The 17,184-nt window shown below is 44.4% G+C and overlaps 2 protein-coding genes across 2 annotated transcripts; both read right to left on the bottom strand.

Annotated features, from left to right (window-relative positions):
• Nucleotides 1-5,917: 5,917 nt before the first annotated feature.
• Nucleotides 5,918-12,660, bottom strand: LOC119343684. Its single transcript, XM_037614517.1, has 7 exons — nucleotides 12,554-12,660; nucleotides 11,169-11,776; nucleotides 10,792-11,085; nucleotides 10,588-10,675; nucleotides 9,412-10,501; nucleotides 8,676-9,228; nucleotides 5,918-8,178 (listed from the first exon to the last, which is right to left on the bottom strand). The coding sequence occupies exons 6-7, from the start codon at nucleotides 8,813-8,815 to the stop codon at nucleotides 6,249-6,251; spliced, it is 2,070 nt and encodes a 689-aa protein (XP_037470414.1). The 5' UTR covers nucleotides 8,816-9,228; nucleotides 9,412-10,501; nucleotides 10,588-10,675; nucleotides 10,792-11,085; nucleotides 11,169-11,776; nucleotides 12,554-12,660; the 3' UTR covers nucleotides 5,918-6,248.
• Nucleotides 12,661-12,776: 116 nt separating this feature from the next.
• On the bottom strand, nucleotides 12,777-16,185 carry LOC119343685 (zinc finger transcription factor YY1-like). Its single transcript, XM_037614518.1, has 6 exons — nucleotides 15,984-16,185; nucleotides 15,819-15,877; nucleotides 14,844-15,052; nucleotides 14,381-14,470; nucleotides 13,923-14,063; nucleotides 12,777-13,573 (listed from the first exon to the last, which is right to left on the bottom strand). The coding sequence occupies exons 1-6, from the start codon at nucleotides 16,103-16,105 to the stop codon at nucleotides 13,037-13,039; spliced, it is 1,158 nt and encodes a 385-aa protein (XP_037470415.1). The 5' UTR covers nucleotides 16,106-16,185; the 3' UTR covers nucleotides 12,777-13,036.
• Between the last annotated feature and the right edge of the window lie 999 nt (nucleotides 16,186-17,184).

Raw genomic sequence — 17,184 nt, 5'->3', positions numbered from 1 at the left:
AAAAAAAAACACTAAAACACCGAAAAGCACATATAGGTGAAAAGGAAGGAAAAGAAAAAGCGAAAAAAAAAGATAGAAAACAGAAAAGAAACACTCCCTCCAATCCATATTAATCAGCAACAATTAATATGGATCGGACGGGGTAAGTAAATAAAATCAAACCCAAAATGAGAAAAAAGAACATTACCACATCATCAAACTAAATAAAAAAAGAAAAAAAGAAACCAAAATAGGGAGATATAAACAAATAAGAAAGCACATAAGTAGAAATAAAAAGCAAGGTGCTGTGCACACAACTTGAACCCACAAGTTCTAATCAGAATTTCGATGAACCTCTTTGCCTCTTATTGAGTCGGCCTGGACAATTGATGCCCATGCTAAGTCTGTTAGAGCAAATCAATCAGCTTCCTGCTGTATGTAGGCGACCTGCACACGAACTCACGAGAGGAAAAACTACAGAAGAAGATATTCAACGATGGCTCAATCGCCCTCCTTCCTATTCTTTGCTTTATATAGGGGTTTACAACGAATTCACGTCCAACACGGCACACGTACTTCCCCAACACGACGTGACCCTGATAAGCAGGTTTAAACTCTCCTATCTCCTTATCCGATCGATTCCTAGATGCACACGATACTTCCGAAACTGTTTTATACTTCAACAGTTCGGTTACAACCAGACTCCTAACACAATGTGCTTACTCCTAACATTTACCCCCCTAAGCATGTTGTGTTATCATTTCACAGCTGCCACTCCAATTCTCTTCCTCATCTCCAAAAATTTTCTGTTTTCCAAGAGATTTAGTCAAGATGTCAGCTAGCTGATCTTCAGTGCATACATGATCGACTTCCACCTTTCCTTCCTCCACACAGTCCCTTATGTAATGATACCTTGTATCTATATGCTTGCTTCTATCATGATGAACAGGGTTCTTGCACAAGGAAATTGCAGATTTGTTGTCGATCTTCAATAGCACCTTCTCTGATTCTTGGTCTAGGAGATCACCAAGTAGTCGTCCAAGCCAAACTCCCTGACACGCAGCTGTCGCTGCTGCTATATATTCAGCCTCACAAGAAGAAAGAGCTACAACCTTCTGCTTATGTGAGAGCCAACTGACCAAGTTTGGTCCAAAGAAAAATGCAACGCCGGATGTGCTCTTCCGATCGTCCACGTCTCCCGCCATGTCACTATCACTGTAACCATGGAGCTGCTCATCTTTTGCACCTTTCTTCTTGACATAGCTACACCCAAAATTGAGTGTTCCTTTCACATAGCGCAATATGTGTTTTACTGCAGCCAGATGTTCAGATGTCGGGGCCTCCATAAAGCGACTCACAATGCCCACTGGATATGCCAAATCAGGCCTTGTATGTACGAGGTACCGTAAACTTCCCACGATACTACGGTACTTTGTTGAGTCAACTTCAGGGGCTTCACTTCTCTTACTCAGCTTGAGACGAACTTCCATAGGAGTTTGAGCAGAATTGCAATCTGTCATGCCTGATCTCTAGGATCTTTCTCGCGTATGCCTCCTGACATAGCGTTATACTCCCTGGTTTTTGATGCACTTCTATGCCTAGATAGTAGCTCAATAAACGCAGGTCGGACATCTTAAATAAGTCCTTCATCTGCTGTTTGAACCTTGCCAATTCTTGCTCATCCTCTCCTGTTATCAGTAGGTCATCCACGTATACTCCAACTATTAGGCGAGATTTTTCTTTCCCCCTTTTGTACATAGCATGCTCAAATGGACTCCTCTCAAATCCGAGAGATATCAGCGTGTCATTTAATTTAATGTTCCACGCTCTCGGAGCTTGATGTAAACCATACAGAGCTTTGTGGAGTCTCAACACCTTTTCTTCACTACCCACCTTGATGAAACCTGGAGGTTGTTTTACATAAACTTCCTCCTCTAACACACCATTCAAAAATGCCGACTTGACATCCATATGATGTAGCTTCCACGCTTTCTGAGCTGCAATTGCAATTAGCAGCCGGACAGATTCCATCCTCGCAACTGGGGCAAAAACCTCATCAAAGTCCACTCCTTGCTGCTGTACAAATCCTTTCGCGACAAGGCGAGCCTTGTTCTTGATCACCGATCCCTCTGAATTTTTCTTTTCTTTAAATACCCACTTCAGACCTATAGCTCGGTGTCCTTCAGGAAGATTGGTTAAGGACCAAGTCTTGTTATCAATGATCGAGTCCATCTCCTCTGTCATTGCTTTCCTCCAAGTTTCTTCCTGGTTTGCTTCTTCAAATGATACAGGTTCCTCTGCACCTAGAAAATAGAGCTCTGCAATTTCTTCTCTTAAACTTGCAGATGAACTTCTTCTACTCGCAACCTGACCTCTGTTGCGTCCTCTTCCCCTGGTTGCTGGTGGATTCGTGGCTTCATAAATGTCATCGATTAAGCGCAGCCGAACTGGAGTTGGCGGTCCTCGAGGAGGTTCGCTTGCTGCTTCTGCATCACCTTGTTCTGTCATATCTGTAGCCTCATGTGGATGTCCTGCCATTGCAGCATTTTCTGTTGCCATGGCAGCTGCGCTGGGGCTTTTGCTGCCGCTCTCAATGAATGATGAAGGGGTTGTTGGTGAGCCTAAATCCACAAACTCCGGAGCACCGCCTTGTACAACGGGCGTGCTCGGTACTTCCCCTTTGTCCCCATGGTCATGATTGTGCTCATCGTGACCTGCATCATGGTGATCATAAAACACCTTAAATATATCACCTGAAGAATGCGGAGCTGGTTCAGTTGCAGAATCCCAATTCCATGCTTTTGCTTCTTCAAAGACAACATCTCGAGTTACTCTTAGCATCCTTGTACGAGGGTCATATACTCGGTATGCTTTTGATCCAGGCTCATATCCAAGCAACACAATCGGTGTGCTGCGGTCTTCTAGCTTTCCAATGTGACCTCCTACTGTTTTTACATGAGCTACACAACCGAATGTGCGCAAGTGTTCCACAGTAGGTTTCCTCCCGCACCATGCTTCGTACGGAGTCTTTCCGATCACACTTTTGGTGGGCGCTCGATTGAGCAAATAGACTGCTGTGGTAACAGCCTCCCCCCAAAATCTTCCGGGCATATTTTTACTCTTTAACATGCTCCGTGCCATAGCTACAACCGTTTGGTTTCTTCTCTCTACCACGCCGTTTTGCTGCGGTGTGTAGGGAGCCGTCAAATACCTTCTAATGCCATGTTCTTCACAATAGGCATTGAACCTCTTGGATCTGAACTCACCACCTCTATCCGTTCTGAGAGCTTTCAACTTTGCTTCAGCTTCTACTTCGGCTGCAACCTTGACCTTTTTAAATGCTTCAAAAGCCTGATCTTTGGTCTTCAACAACACGATCCACATGAACCTGCTATAGTCATCGACAATGAGCAAAAAATATCGATTACCAGCTGGGGTAGCAGGTGTGATTGGTCCACACAAATCACCATGCATCAAGTCCATAACCTTGCTTGCTCTGAAATTTGCTTCATAGGGGAACGGGTTACGCTTCTGTTTCCCAACAAGACAACCATCACAAAGCTGCTCGACATGCTCAATTCTTGGTAGACCATGCACCATCTCCTTCTGCCCTAGTGTACGCAACGCTCGGAAATTCAGATGACCATAGCGTGCATGCCATCTCCCATCCTCCTGCATACCAGCGAGCAAACAAACTGGGTCGGCACGATCAAGGTTCAGTATGTAGAGGCGATTCCTTGAGCGCTTCACCCGTGCGAGCAGTGTACGCTGACGGTCAAACACCAACATCATGCCATCCTCAATGACGATCTTGCAACCGCGCTCTTCGAGTTGGCCGAGACTTATAATGCTACTCTTCAGTCTCGGGATGAAATACACATCCGTCAGCACCTTGTGTTCTCCCTTTCGTGTCTCAAATAACACGGTTCCGCGACCAGAAATCTGCACGGTCGAGGCATCTCCAAATTTTACAGTGCCTCCACCTGAAGTATTCAACTCAGAAAATTGATCAGTATCGCCGGTCATGTGATTACTCGCTCCTGAGTCCAAGTACCAGACATTCCCACCAGCTTCAACCTTTTCCTTCTGCTGCAGATGCACTTTATCATCTACAAGTGTCACATATTCATTGAGCTTTCTCTGTATTTTCTCTTCCTGAACCTCTTTAGGCACGAGCGTGTGCTTTGGACGTTCTTCAATCTGCTCATCTTCCATGAGCTCGCATAGCTCTACCATCAGCATCTCAGGCTGATCATCACCTCCCTTTGCTAGGAAAGCTTTTTCCTTCTTTGGTGGCTTGCGACATTCAGATTTAAAGTGTCCAAAAATTCCACAGTTATGGCACTTAATTTTCTTCCGATCAAACTTTGGTTTGGCTGGGGCCTCAACCTCTTCTTCTGATTTCTTCGGGTTAAGCCGATATTCCTTCTTGCCACTGCCGCTTGCTCCTGTCCCCTTGTTTTTCTTGTTGTTTGACAGTTCCATCCACTGCGTCTTGGTCAGGAACAAATTTTCACTTTCCTTCGGATCCCCGAAGTTCAACCTGATCCTCTCATCATGGGCTTTGAATCTCCCGACGAGTTCTGCGACCGACAAGGTCTTCAGGTCCACGCACTGTTCGATTGAGGTGACAATCTGCATGAATCGTGGTGCTGCAGCACGGAGGAAGCGACGTACAATCGCGATATCTGTCAAAGTCTCTCCAAGGTCCTTGATGGAGCTGGTGATCTCAACCACCCTCATGGCAAATTTATCCACGGATTCACTTTCATCCATCTTCAGACTTTCATAATCCCTCAACAGAGATTGTAGACGAGCCTCACGAACACGGTTGTGCCCTTGGTGAAGTTCCTTGATCACCTCCCAGGCTTCTGCTGCTGTATTCTTCCCGGATACATGACGTGCTACATCATTGGGGATGACAGAGTAGATCGCAGACATGGCCTGCCGATCCTTCTTGTATTCTGTACCTCCCTTCTTATATGCATCGCCTCCAGGATCGATCGCATCCCAGATTTCGTGAGCCTCCATGGCGCACTCCATCTTGATCGCCCACATAGCATAGTCCTCTCCCTCTAGCCGCGGGAAGGTCGTCGGGGGTAAGGTTTCTTTCTTCACCGCCGAACTGCCTCCCATCGCAAAATGCTTGGTCTTGCTATCGTCGTCGCCCATTGCTCTCTCGTGATCGAGGATCTAGCAAGGCTCTGATGCCAATTGTTAGAGCAAATCAATCAGCTTCCTGCTGTATGTAGGCGACCTGCACACGAACTCACGAGAGGAAAAACTACAGAAGAAGATATTCAACGATGGCTCAATCGCCCTCCTTCCTATTCTTTGCTTTATATAGGGGTTTACAACGAATTCACGTCCAACACGGCACACGTACTTGCCCAACACGACGTGACCCTGATAAGCAGGTTTAAACTCTCCTATCTCCTTATCTGATCGATTCCTAGACGCACACGATACTTCCGAAACTGTTTTATACTTCAACAGTTCGGTTACAACCAGACTCCTAACACAATGTGCTTACTCCTAACAAAGTCATATCAGTAAAAAAGATGGCCAGAAGCAGTCAATTTCTTTTTTCTTTTTGACACAAAATAGTAGGAACTTCCTACTTTGCAGATTTTAAATTTCCAAATAATAGTTTGTACATCTGTACAGAAAATAGAAAAATGAAACAGAATAAGGAAACGAGTCCCTGAAACACCGAGGCCCAGACCGGTAAGGAGATATATTTCTTTCTCTTTGTTCTAAAGAGGACCAAGATGAGAAGCTACCTTGTAATTTCAAGGCCCAGACCTTCAAATTCTTTATGCATCTGCAGAAGCTAGCTTGAACTCCTTCAAAGGTCAAATCATTTCTTCACGTCCAGATGGCCCATGAGATGAGAATAAACAACTCTAGGAAGAATGGCAATGAAATCAGAGGAATTAGATGGTGATTAACATAAATATTTCATGATTTTTCAAGGACATATAGTAGCGCATTGATTTTTCAAGGTTTCAAATTATCCTCATTTTCACAATTAAACAAATGATGATAGGCAGTGAACATGATGCACATTACAACCCCTAGTAACTACAGTAATTACTAAACTGGGGATGTTACAGTAGAACCTCTGCCAGTTGCCATAAAAAAAAGACAATCCCCAAGCTCTCAGACCACACACGAGGTATTAGCTCTACAATTTCTTGCTAATGGTTAGAAAATCACAACCATAAGAAAGTAACTTTGCAGATGAACCCAGTAGTTGTGTTTTTATGTTACATCCTCATTAGCTGCTCATCGGGAACAACCAGTTGAAACATGATCATCTTGGCATGAGTGAGGAACTCCCCTCCAGCGCTCAGCTGCTTGGCGTGGAACCCGTGATCACAGTTCATTGCGATGTAGCAGAGCATTTCCAACCATACCATTGCGATCATCTCCCACTGATCAGCAGCCGCTGCTTCACTGTTAAGTAGAAAGGCCACCTTAGCAGCTTTCCCAACTGCTGGACGGACTGGATCATGAGAGAATCTGTCACTGCGGTATCTCAGGAGGAGGTCCCTCTTATCATAGTTGGCATCTTTGCAAAATTTTCCCATCAACCGTATATAGTCTTCAAATAATGAACACCCCTCAGCATCAACCATCAAGTCGCACTTGTAGACCAGGTGCATGATGTAATTGGACAGGTGCTGGCTGCAGGTTCTAAGCTTAGAGGGCGTCTCGTCCCGCAGTAGGCATATGTCCGTCACAAAGTGCCAAAGAAAGGCACTTGATACAAGATCCATGCCTTCCAAGATGCCTCTGACTTCCTGTTGAGCTGCACCAAACCTAGAGGAGGAAGAAGTTGCCCACTCGGAACGGAAGCTGGCCAAGTTCAACCTCCCGTAATTCTCACGTAGTTTATCAAGGAACACCTTCTTTACCTCTGGGGAGATGGCAACATGTTTGGTTGTGGCGTCGTCTTGTTGCTTGATGCCCATATGCCACATTATCCATTTCAACCATCCATATTCCTTTCTCGCCTTCTCCTCTTGGATGATTTCATCGGTCAAGTTGTACTGCTGCAGCTTACCTGACCATTCCAATCTGTTGCTTCCCTGTGCTGGGCGGAGGCGCTTGAGGATGCTAACCACAATTCTTGGACTATGGTCTCCTCTTGGGAATACCTTGTATGGCCAATATGATGTTATGAGCCAGATCAGTATAGAGGATATCTCCAACGCCACGGCACCCACAAGCAATATGTAAGAGATGGCAACATCAGCTACACCAGAGTTGGACTTGACAGCTTCTGATCGCCTCTTCCCTCCCTTATGATGAACAACAAACAGGGCCAGAGCTGTAGAGTTTAGGACAAGGATGGTGAGCCGGTGCAACACACCATCGAGGCTTCCAAACTTGGTGTACAAGTAGTCATAGATCAATGAGAGTTGGATCTCAGCTAACTTATATGCCAAGTTAACTCTCTCCTCTGAGGAAGTCACAGTACCTCGTCCCCACCGCCACCAATCATCATTGACATACAGTTTAGGAGTCCTGTTCATGAAAAAGCCCATGCTTCTATAAAATATGTCATGAGCCACATCCTCTATGTGAAACCCGGATTTTTTGTCAGAAGAGAACAATGGCTGGATAGCACGTTGTTCGCCAAGCCTGACCCTCGGGAGTCTTTTCTGCCCAAGCAACGGACCCCAAGGCCTGCTTATAGGTCCCCATGAGCCGGCTCTCCCAAGTATCCATATTCTCTCCATATATTTGGCTGTCCCAGAGATGAAGATTAGCACCATGGGAGCCACAAGCTGCTTGTCCCCTTGCCATTGCTTGCTGACGACATAGATGGCCAGTGCAACCTGGGTGGTGAGGTTCAGCAGGTGCCTCTTCCACAGTGCACAATCCTCCATGGAGAAGGCTGTGATGGTCTCCTGCCCTCCTAGGTGGAGCAACATGAACGGTGCCCAGAAGAGCACCATCTGGTGCCGTGGGTCATCACGCACGACACATGTGAGGTGCCCGAGGACGAAGAGTGCCATGGTGTCCGCCGACAGGTAGGCAAGCCACAGCAGCACGCTGAGCACGCGGGAGCAGTAGCGCTTCCGGAACCCCGCGAAAAAGAGTAGGAACACTTGCAGGGAGATGCTCACAAGCACCAAGCACTGGATCTCCCACTCGTTCCAGAGCTGCTGAATGCTCGCTACTGTCAGTCTGCCAAGAAGCTAAAATACTTCAACTTGCTCCAAAGAATCATCTTTAACAAAAATAAATTATGTTGGTACACTATATTTAATTTTTGAGACCGACCATTTAGTGATCAATTATTTTGCAATCGTCCAGCTTTTCTGTGATGTTTCAGTTCTTGCGCACAAATTAGCGCTTGGGTTTATTCATATTTCATGCTATATAATTGAAGATAAACAACTCCCCCAGACTCTACAGATACGTCATTTACTGAAAATACCATATGCGCACGTATGAAACGCACCTAGTTTCCGAAGCCCCGTGGCCCCGTTTCATTACCGGAATATTGGAAAGGGAGATCCAGTACATGCAAAGAGTAAAGCAGAAAGAAAAGAAAATCCAAGCAGTAGCACACAGACCACATTCAGCAGCACCCAGACACCAGAGAGGGGTTCAATATAGTTTAAAAAAATGCACATAACTTAATTATTACACTAGTTTTGTCTATACTTCGAATTACGTACCTGTTGTGTTGAACTCCAGGAGGGTAGCCATACTGGACATAGATAGAGTGTTGATGATCCTTCAACATTCTCATGTTGCTCAAATAGAGGAACACTCGGAACAGGGCCATATATATGAGGGCACACCTAGAGGATTGCATTAAACTAATGGAATTGATCCCAAAGCCAGTAGGGTGTGCAAGGTCTCTGCTAGCTTTTCTTTGCTTGCAGTTGGAGAAGATGCAACATGCTTATACTCTAGAGTGTTTGTGTCTTTTTTCTTTTGCTTGCAGTTTGAGACGATGCAACATTCTTCTTGTCAATTGCCGGATAAAATAACAGGTTCTCATACCCCAGGCTCTTCACTTTTCTTGGAGTTGAAAACAAATTGAAGAGGATAAATTTCAGAACCTGAATGGAGATGATGTCTCGGCAAAAAAATTCAGAACCCCTGGAGTCTACAGATACATTATTTACAAAAAATACCAGAAACATGTGCAAATACCAGAAAAACATGTGCATATAGCTTGAGAAATGCAAGTAGTTCTTTTTTCATATGAAGCCCCAGGTTTCCCTACCAAAATAATGAAAGGGTGGTTCAGTACATGCAAAAGGTAAAGCAGAAAGAAGAAAAATATCCAAAGAGTAACAAGTAACAACACGCCGCGTTAGCTGCCAGGAACCAAACAGTGGTTTAATCTAATTTAAAAATCACCAAATTTGTACAATACTTTAGTCTATACTTTGAGTCACGTACCTGCTGCGTTGGGCTTCGGGAGGGGAAAAGTGCTGCAGATAGACTTGAACAGAGGAACATGATGATCCCTTCGCATCCTTGTGAGTGAGGAGAATGGATTGATTAGACAAATATAGTAGATATGGATATGATAAATTACTGTGCGTGTCTGATTTGTTTATAGTACTCATATTTCAAATCAGTATAGATAGGGCCATATATATGAGGGCACAACAATCTGTAGGATTGCAGCAAAATAATGGAATTGATCCTAAAGCCTGCTGTTTGCTTTGCTTCCCCTTGCTTGCAGTTGGAGACGATGCAAGATTCTACAGTCTAGAGTCTTTGCTTTGCTTGAAGGTTGAGACAATGCAAGATTCTTCTAGTCAACTGACAAGAAAAGAACAGATTCTCATAGTCTAGGGTGTTTCTTGGCTTGGACATGGAGACGAAATGAAGAGGCTGAATCAACTGCAGGGCATGTCTGTCCAATCAGCAACACCTCCTTGCCTGGCTTCTGACGACACATAAGAGCACGTTAAATAAACCACATACACAAGAACAATATGTGGTTACCTGTGGCATGAACAAAAAAATATGTTGAGAAGAACATGATCGCCAATGGCTATCCAACATTAATATACAAAAATAGGCAATATTCTTCACCATTTTGATTCCTAGCACTGTGATTTATATATTGTGTCAGGTATATTCTCATGTAAATTAGTGGTCAAAATTGTACAACCTCCGTTCCAAATTAGTTGACTAAGATTTGTCTAGATATGGATGTATCTGGACACATTTTAGATACATCTGTATCTAGACAAATCTGAGTCAACTGATTCAGCACGGACGCAACAATACATAGAAACTCTAGTCGCACAAATGCACATCACACTACTAGTTGTAGATAAAGAGCTCTGATCCGCCAGCCTCTATATAGATATGTAATAATACCAGATGAACATGCATATAATTTAAGAAATGCACCCGTTATTTTTTTAATCCATATAGCCCCATAGCCCCAGGTTGCATTACCAAAATAACAGAACAGCGGCTCAGTACATGCGAAGAGTAAAGCTTCATCCAAACAGCAGCAAGCATTCAGCTGCTGCAAGGCACAAAATAACGGTTCAATGTAATAATAAAAATAGTACCTAATTTATGCAATAGTTTTGTTATCTTTGACTTGTGTACCTGCTGTGTTGAGCTTTGGGGAGGGTAGCTGTGCTGGAGATGATCCCCCAGCATCCTCATGTTGGCCAGACAGAGGAACACTCAAAAACTATGGATTGATTAGAAAAATACCGGAGGGTGATAAGATCAGTATGCATATGTGATTTGTTTATAGTACTCATATTTCAAGTCGGTATAAATAGGGCCGTGTGCGTGAGGGAACACCTGTAGATTGCAGCAACATAATGGAATTGGTCCCAAAGCCCGCAGGGCATGGCAGGTCTCTGCTGGCTTCCCTTTGCTTTCCTTCGCTTTGCTTGCGATTGGAGGCGATGAGATGCTTACTTTCATAGTCTAGAGTCTGCTAGATTTGGCCCGAAGCTAGATTTTACATTTGCCTTCTATTTTCTTCCAAGGATCTAACTTTAAACACAACCTTCAACTGGTAGTAAATACCGGAGCAGTGTTAAATGGTTGGTTCTGTTGTGCACTTCATTTACATCATTGGGATGAAAAAATCTGCTATATTCAGAAAAAAAATAGATATCAAGCAGTCATCTGATTGAACGCTCTGTAACTGCGGATAGCTAATGAACACTTACGCAGCTAACTGTGTGATAATCTGTAGTAGCAACAGCTCGCATGTCTGCAATGCAGAATATCCCTAAAGCATAACAGACCATCTTGCCAAAAGCAGAGGAACTAAATCATTTGCCACCTTTTTAAAGCAAGCAGAAGCACAGAGAGAAAAGGCGTGCCATCAAATCTCAGAAGTTTGCAAAGAAGCAATGTAAAGAAAACCAACAGCCACATCATCAAATGGACAAACAAATGCCAGCCTACAACCATTATCAGTCACTCTTGCCAGCATGGCTAATTTGGTCCTAAACATCACTTGCTAGCAGATAGGCAATTCAACCTTTCTGTGGGAACCATAGCTAATTTGTTGAAGCAGAAAACAGCAAATCTAACGTACACATCACAGTTGCCTCATGGCTTCCATGCACATACGTATGACATATCAAACGATGGCTTGAATAGTCAGAGATCAAAGTGCGTTGAAATTACTACTTCTAATTATAAACACTTCAGCATTCCAAATTCCTTTGCATACCTGTTGTATCAGATCGTGACCAACAACCGAATCAGACCACCACTCAACTCCAGCACGAAGGTACAACCACTAGCGTTGGCCGCATCACCATGGGCCCTGAAGGGTAATATTTTTACCAGATGTACAAGGTTTCTTAGGACAACTTGTAGAGAAGAATAACAGTATGAGCACAACTTATAATGCATGTACAAAAATGAGCATTAGGGCCTACGGGGCAGTTTGGCACTGCCAAAGCTTTACTGTGGAACCTATTTAAATATATTTCTAAGATGGGGTTACAAATTAGTGAGTATGAATAGAAGGAAAAGAAAGCATAAAAGATGAACATGGAAGTTAATGCGCTATGGCAAGATGCCTTTCCATGTGCCTTGATATGTCATTTCAATTTGAAATCACTTGTAAATCTTTTGCCACATGCTGGGAATGGGCGCACATGATTATTTTCTACATCACGTGATTTGAAGGGTGCACGTAAGTTAAATCCAAATAGAAGGCCTGAAATTCAGAGGTATTGTGATGCAACATGTACCAAAATGGAAGGATTCACCAATAAGAATCCATGATCATTTACACTACTTTTGTTTTGTCACTTGCAGATATGCAAACAGGAAAGTGTTACATCGTGGAAATCACGAAGTTCTACAGTTAACAATAGTCCAGGATAGCAATTGAACTCGGTTTACAAACAAAAACTAGCTCAAAGTATCAGATGGGTTTCATTAATTTCATTTAATCAAATCAGCGGAACATGTCGAGTTAGATAGAATTGGCATCCCACTACTTAGTTATGCACCATTAGACAGAAGAACACTGTAACGTGAGCTGTATTTTGAGAACTACAAAAAATGCAATACAAACTTTGTGAAGCCATACCTTATGACAGCCTGGATGTGGGCAAATATAATCCTTTGTCCATTGTCCTGCGTGAATAAGATGACGCATCTTCAAATTTCTACAGAACAAAATTCACCATGTGTGCCACGACATGATACCTTTCCATGTTGAGTTCCTTGGCGCAGGCGGTCGGCATAAATCAGCGCTTGAATAAGCAGAAAAGAAGGAAATATATATAGCTACTTCATCACCATCCAGAAATGATTAACTACCACAAGGTGGAGGGCAGATATATTACATAAATGGACCATCTCAACAAAATGACCAAACAACATCAGTAAGTGTCTGCTCACATCCGCGCAATCTAATTCTACCATAATTATAACGCCCGCTTAGTTTCATTCGCTGCTAGTTTTCAGCATACACCAAACTTACTAAAAGGAAGCAGACAACCACATCTAAACAACCTAGGGCACACGCTCCAGCAGAATGTCAGTAAACAGGAAAAAGGCAAATGTCCAGCTAGTCTTCATCTTCTTCTGTTTCCTCATCATCGGCGTTCTGGTTACCGTACCTCCAGCCATCCTCTACATTGTTACCACCAGGATCTTCCTCGGTCTCTTCACTGTCATCGTCATACATACCCTTGCCTGGCCACTGGTTCTTTGCACCACTGGTATCAACACCCATCCTGCTGGAAACCTTGACATTGTAGGCGTTCGATGGAGGGGCCCTGTGCCCTTGGTTTGTCTTGCTCCTTTTCGGGTTTGGCGCGATGTCACCGCCGGCAGCATAGTTATACTCCGCTGCAGGTGTGGCGGACCTACCATTGTTTTCTTGATTGTGGTCAGGGTGCTGAGTCTTGAGATGGAGGTTGAGTTTGTAACCATGGATGTAGGCTTTCCCACAGCCTTCGTAGGGGCAGACATAAGGGCGCTCACTGGAAAAGCTTGGTGGTGTGGGCGCAGAAGGCTTTGGGGTTGCTTGTATGGAAGGCTTTATGGTGCTTTGTGGTTTTTCTGCTGGTGGTGTATGCTGCACTGCAATAGGAGATCCAGTCTGCATCATGGCCACAAAAGACACGGTAAGTAAAACATAAGACTGACAAGATTCATATACACAACTGCAAACCGCGTCATGCAAGTGTGGCACCATGGGCATTTTAATAAATGATTATGTAGTTTGGATAGTAGGACACTAATCTGATAAACTAGATCACACTCCAACTTAATGTATTTGCGTCATCCATAGTTCCAATCGGAAAACAGTTAACAAGGTTCCTCAGTGGATCAAGTATGTCAGGGATAAAACTGAACATGTACCACAGAACTTCATGGAACTAGCATGAATAGAAGGAAAAGATAATCCAAAAGATGAACATGGAAGTCGGTGTGGTATAGCAACATACCTTTTCATGTGTCTTAATATGGCATTTTAATTTGAAGTCGCTTGTAAATCTTTTGCCACATGCTGGGAAGGGGCATATATGATAATTTTCCACAGCATGTGTTTTGAGGTGTGCACGCAAGTTAAAATCCAATGAGAAGGCCTGCAATTCAGAGGATTTGTTTGTTAGAACAGGTAAAATATACCGTAGTGAAATGATTAACCAATACAAAAGCATAAAACAACCAGACACTTGTAAATATGCAATTAGGCATAAAACTAGCTTGAGGGATCAGGGGAAGTTTCATTAAGTTCATCTAATCAAATCAACGGAACATCTTCAGTTCGATAGAATTGGTGCCACTCAACTTAGATTTGCATCACCAGATAGAAGAACACTGTAACTAGTAATGTAAGTTGTATGGTGAGAATTAGAAGCAAAGAATGCTGCCGTGAAATAGAAACTGTGTGAATCCCTACCTTACCACAGCCTGGATGTGGGCAAACAAAATCCTTTTGTCCTGTGTGAGTAAGGTGGTGCCTCTTCAACTTTGAGCTGTCTACAAATTTCTGCAAAACAAACAGAAAAAGGATTCATCATTTCTGTACAAAAAGAACAGTCAAGTAGTTAGGAATTACATTATCCCATCAAGAGTGAGCACACATACAACAGTTGTTTCGTTCATGATTTATCAATATAGGACATAGCCAAACGTCTTATATGTATAGAGTCAGTGAAACAAATCTATTGGGCCTCAAATCCATCAATAATAACTATATGGAACAGAGAAAGGTCCTTGTGGATAATAAGAAAGATAAAGAGGTTAAAACCGTTTCGCATATGAGCCTGAAATCACAGAGAAGTCCGTCAACGGTAGCAAACAGATAAGTTCATCAACACGAGCATAAACATTGTAAATGTGTAAGGTAATTTTGGAGGTACCTTCCCACAGCCGGGCTCCTGGCAAACATACTGCCTCTCGCCGTGCACGTGGGCATGCTTCCTCAAGGCAGCCACGTCAACAAAGGTCTTGCCGCAGTTGTCGTAGCTGCAGAGGAAGAGGATTTCCGTGGCCGGCTCGACCTTGCGCGGCTGCGCCTCTGGCTCCTGCCCCGCGCCGCCGTTCTCCTTCAGATTCTTGTACACGTCCTCTGCACACAGGCAATAGCACAGTCTGCTCAAACTACTGGCTGAGAATGACTAACTAGTAACTACGGAGGATAAGATAAAATTTGCTGTACGATTGAGGATAAGATGCAATAAATTTGCATCAGTCATCGCAGGCAAATCGCACAATCTGCTCAAACTGTAGAGGATAAGAAAAGATCAAATTTGCTGTATGATTCATGATAAGATGAAAAACAAATTCATCGCCATTGCCGATCCGCTCAACTCTAGCATTCAGTTCAAGCTGCTCAAACTAATGGGTTAGAGCAACCAACCACGGAGGATAAGGCAAAATTTGCTCTATGATTCAGGATAATATAAACTAAAAATTTGCAGTAGTCATCGCAGGCAAATCGCGCAATCTGCTCAAACTACAGAGGATGAGATAAGATAAAATTTTCTGTATGATTCATGATAAGATGAACAACAAATGCGTCACCATTGCCGATCCGTTTGACTCTAGCATTTAGTTTATTTCAATCTGCTCAAACTACTGGGTGAGAGCGACCAACTACTGAGGATAAGGTAAAATTTGCTCTGCGATTCAGGATAAGATAAACTAAAATTTGCAGTAGTCATCGCAGGCAAATCGCGCAATCTGCTCAAACTACAGCGGGCGGGATGAAATCTGTCCTATGATTCATGGTAGGATGAAGAGCAAATGCATCGCCATTGCCGATCCGCTCGACTCTAGACCGCGCACCTACTGGTCCACGAGGAAAGGGGAGGGGAGGAGGGAGCGCGCGGTACCTCTGACCCACTTGAAGAGGGCGCACTTGGAGCCGGGGGAGGCGAGATCCTGCGGGATCCTGCAACGCGACGAAACACAACGGCGACGGCGCCGGTCGGTCAGTCAGTCCCGCGCGGCGGCGGAAATCTCAGAGACGGGCGGGCAATAGAGGGGGCGGGACGTACCAGTGCTTGACCCAGCGGGCGGCGGGGCGCGGGCGGCGGCGGAGCGTCTGCGGCGGCGGCGGCGGCTGCTGCGCGGGCGGGTAGTAGTAGTACCCCCCGGCGCCCGCCGCCGCGTACTCCATGCCGCCGGGGCTGCGAGCTCTCCCCTCTCCCTCTCCCTCTCCCTCCCTCCGCGCTCCGCGACGCGGCCGCCGGCGCCGTCGAGCGAGCTCTCCCCTCCCCTTCTCTCTCTCTCTCTTAGGGTTCTTCGGCTCTCTCTCTCGCTCCCTCGGCCTTGGCCGGAAAAACGTCACATGGCTCCGATTTGTATCCGAGAACAATTTTCTGGACAGGTTTTTCCTCAGCGTCCAATTAAGAAAATTACAAGCATTTTTTTATTGCGGTTGTGATTCGGTAACATGGAATATTTGCGTTCAGATATACCGACTGTTTTTACTTACATCGATATACCCATTGTTAATTGTACGCGATTATTTTGTCTCGATCCAATAAAATGCGCCTTACATTTTCGAGGCGGAGGAGGAGGGTGCAATGTAAAATGTGTATTCGAGCACGGAGAAGGGACACAAAACAAAATATCAGCCTCATGGTCAAATGGTGGTGGAAATTAGAGACACAAAACGGGCTTTGGCAGGATATAGTCCGTGCCAGGTATCTTCGCGACATCTCTATTGCTGAAGTTTCCCCCAAATTCTCCGACTCGCCCTGTTGGAAGGCCTTACTCAAAATCAAAAACATATATATGATGGGGAGGAAAATCGAAACTGGTGCCGGAAACCTGATAAGATTGTGGAAAGATTCAATCAATGGGCTGGCCCCGTTTCAGGATCAATACCCACGTTTGTTTGAGATATGCAACTACCCTACGAGTACCCTGAATAGGAAAGATAGACTTGAGGACACCGATATGTTCAGACGTAGGCTTACCCCTGAGCTGTCCAAGCAATGGGAGGATATGCGTGCTGCGGTTAATAGAATCCACCTCGTTGAGAGGAGCGATCGTGTCTTCTGGGGACTCAACCAGAATGGCAAGTTCACCACTAAATCGGTGTATAAGATGTTGGAGGAGCCTCTTAGTGGTTGCCACTACAGATGGATTTGGAAAGCCAAAATCCCTCTCAAAATCAAAATCTTCCTATGGCAGATGTCGCAAGACGCAATTCTCACTAGGCAAGTCATGAGAAAAAAAATGGCCAGGGAA

Source organism: Triticum dicoccoides, unplaced genomic scaffold (assembly GCF_002162155.2).
Source record: "Triticum dicoccoides isolate Atlit2015 ecotype Zavitan unplaced genomic scaffold, WEW_v2.0 scaffold1375, whole genome shotgun sequence".
NCBI lineage: Eukaryota > Viridiplantae > Streptophyta > Magnoliopsida > Poales > Poaceae > Triticum > Triticum dicoccoides.
This window is presented reverse-complemented; position numbering and strand designations above follow the sequence as displayed.

Bases quoted from the DNA above. Each gene is read 5' to 3' on its own strand.
- LOC119343685 (XM_037614518.1), bottom strand. From the start codon at position 16,105: ATGGAGTACGCGGCGGCGGGCGCCGGGGGGTACTACTACTACCCGCCC. The intron at 15,878-15,983 runs GTACGTCCCGCC...GTCGCGTTGCAG, and splicing joins GCCCGCTGGGTCAAGCACTG to GATCCCGCAGGATCTCGCCT. The intron at 14,064-14,380 runs GTAGGGATTCAC...TCTGAATTGCAG, and splicing joins CACATCCAGGCTGTGGTAAG to GCCTTCTCATTGGATTTTAA.
- LOC119343684 (XM_037614517.1), bottom strand. From the start codon at position 8,815: ATGCAATCCTCTAGGTGTGCCCTCATATATATGGCCCTGTTCCGAGTG. The intron at 8,179-8,675 runs GTACGTAATTCG...GCTTCTTGGCAG, and splicing joins CCTGGAGTTCAACACAACAG to ACTGACAGTAGCGAGCATTC.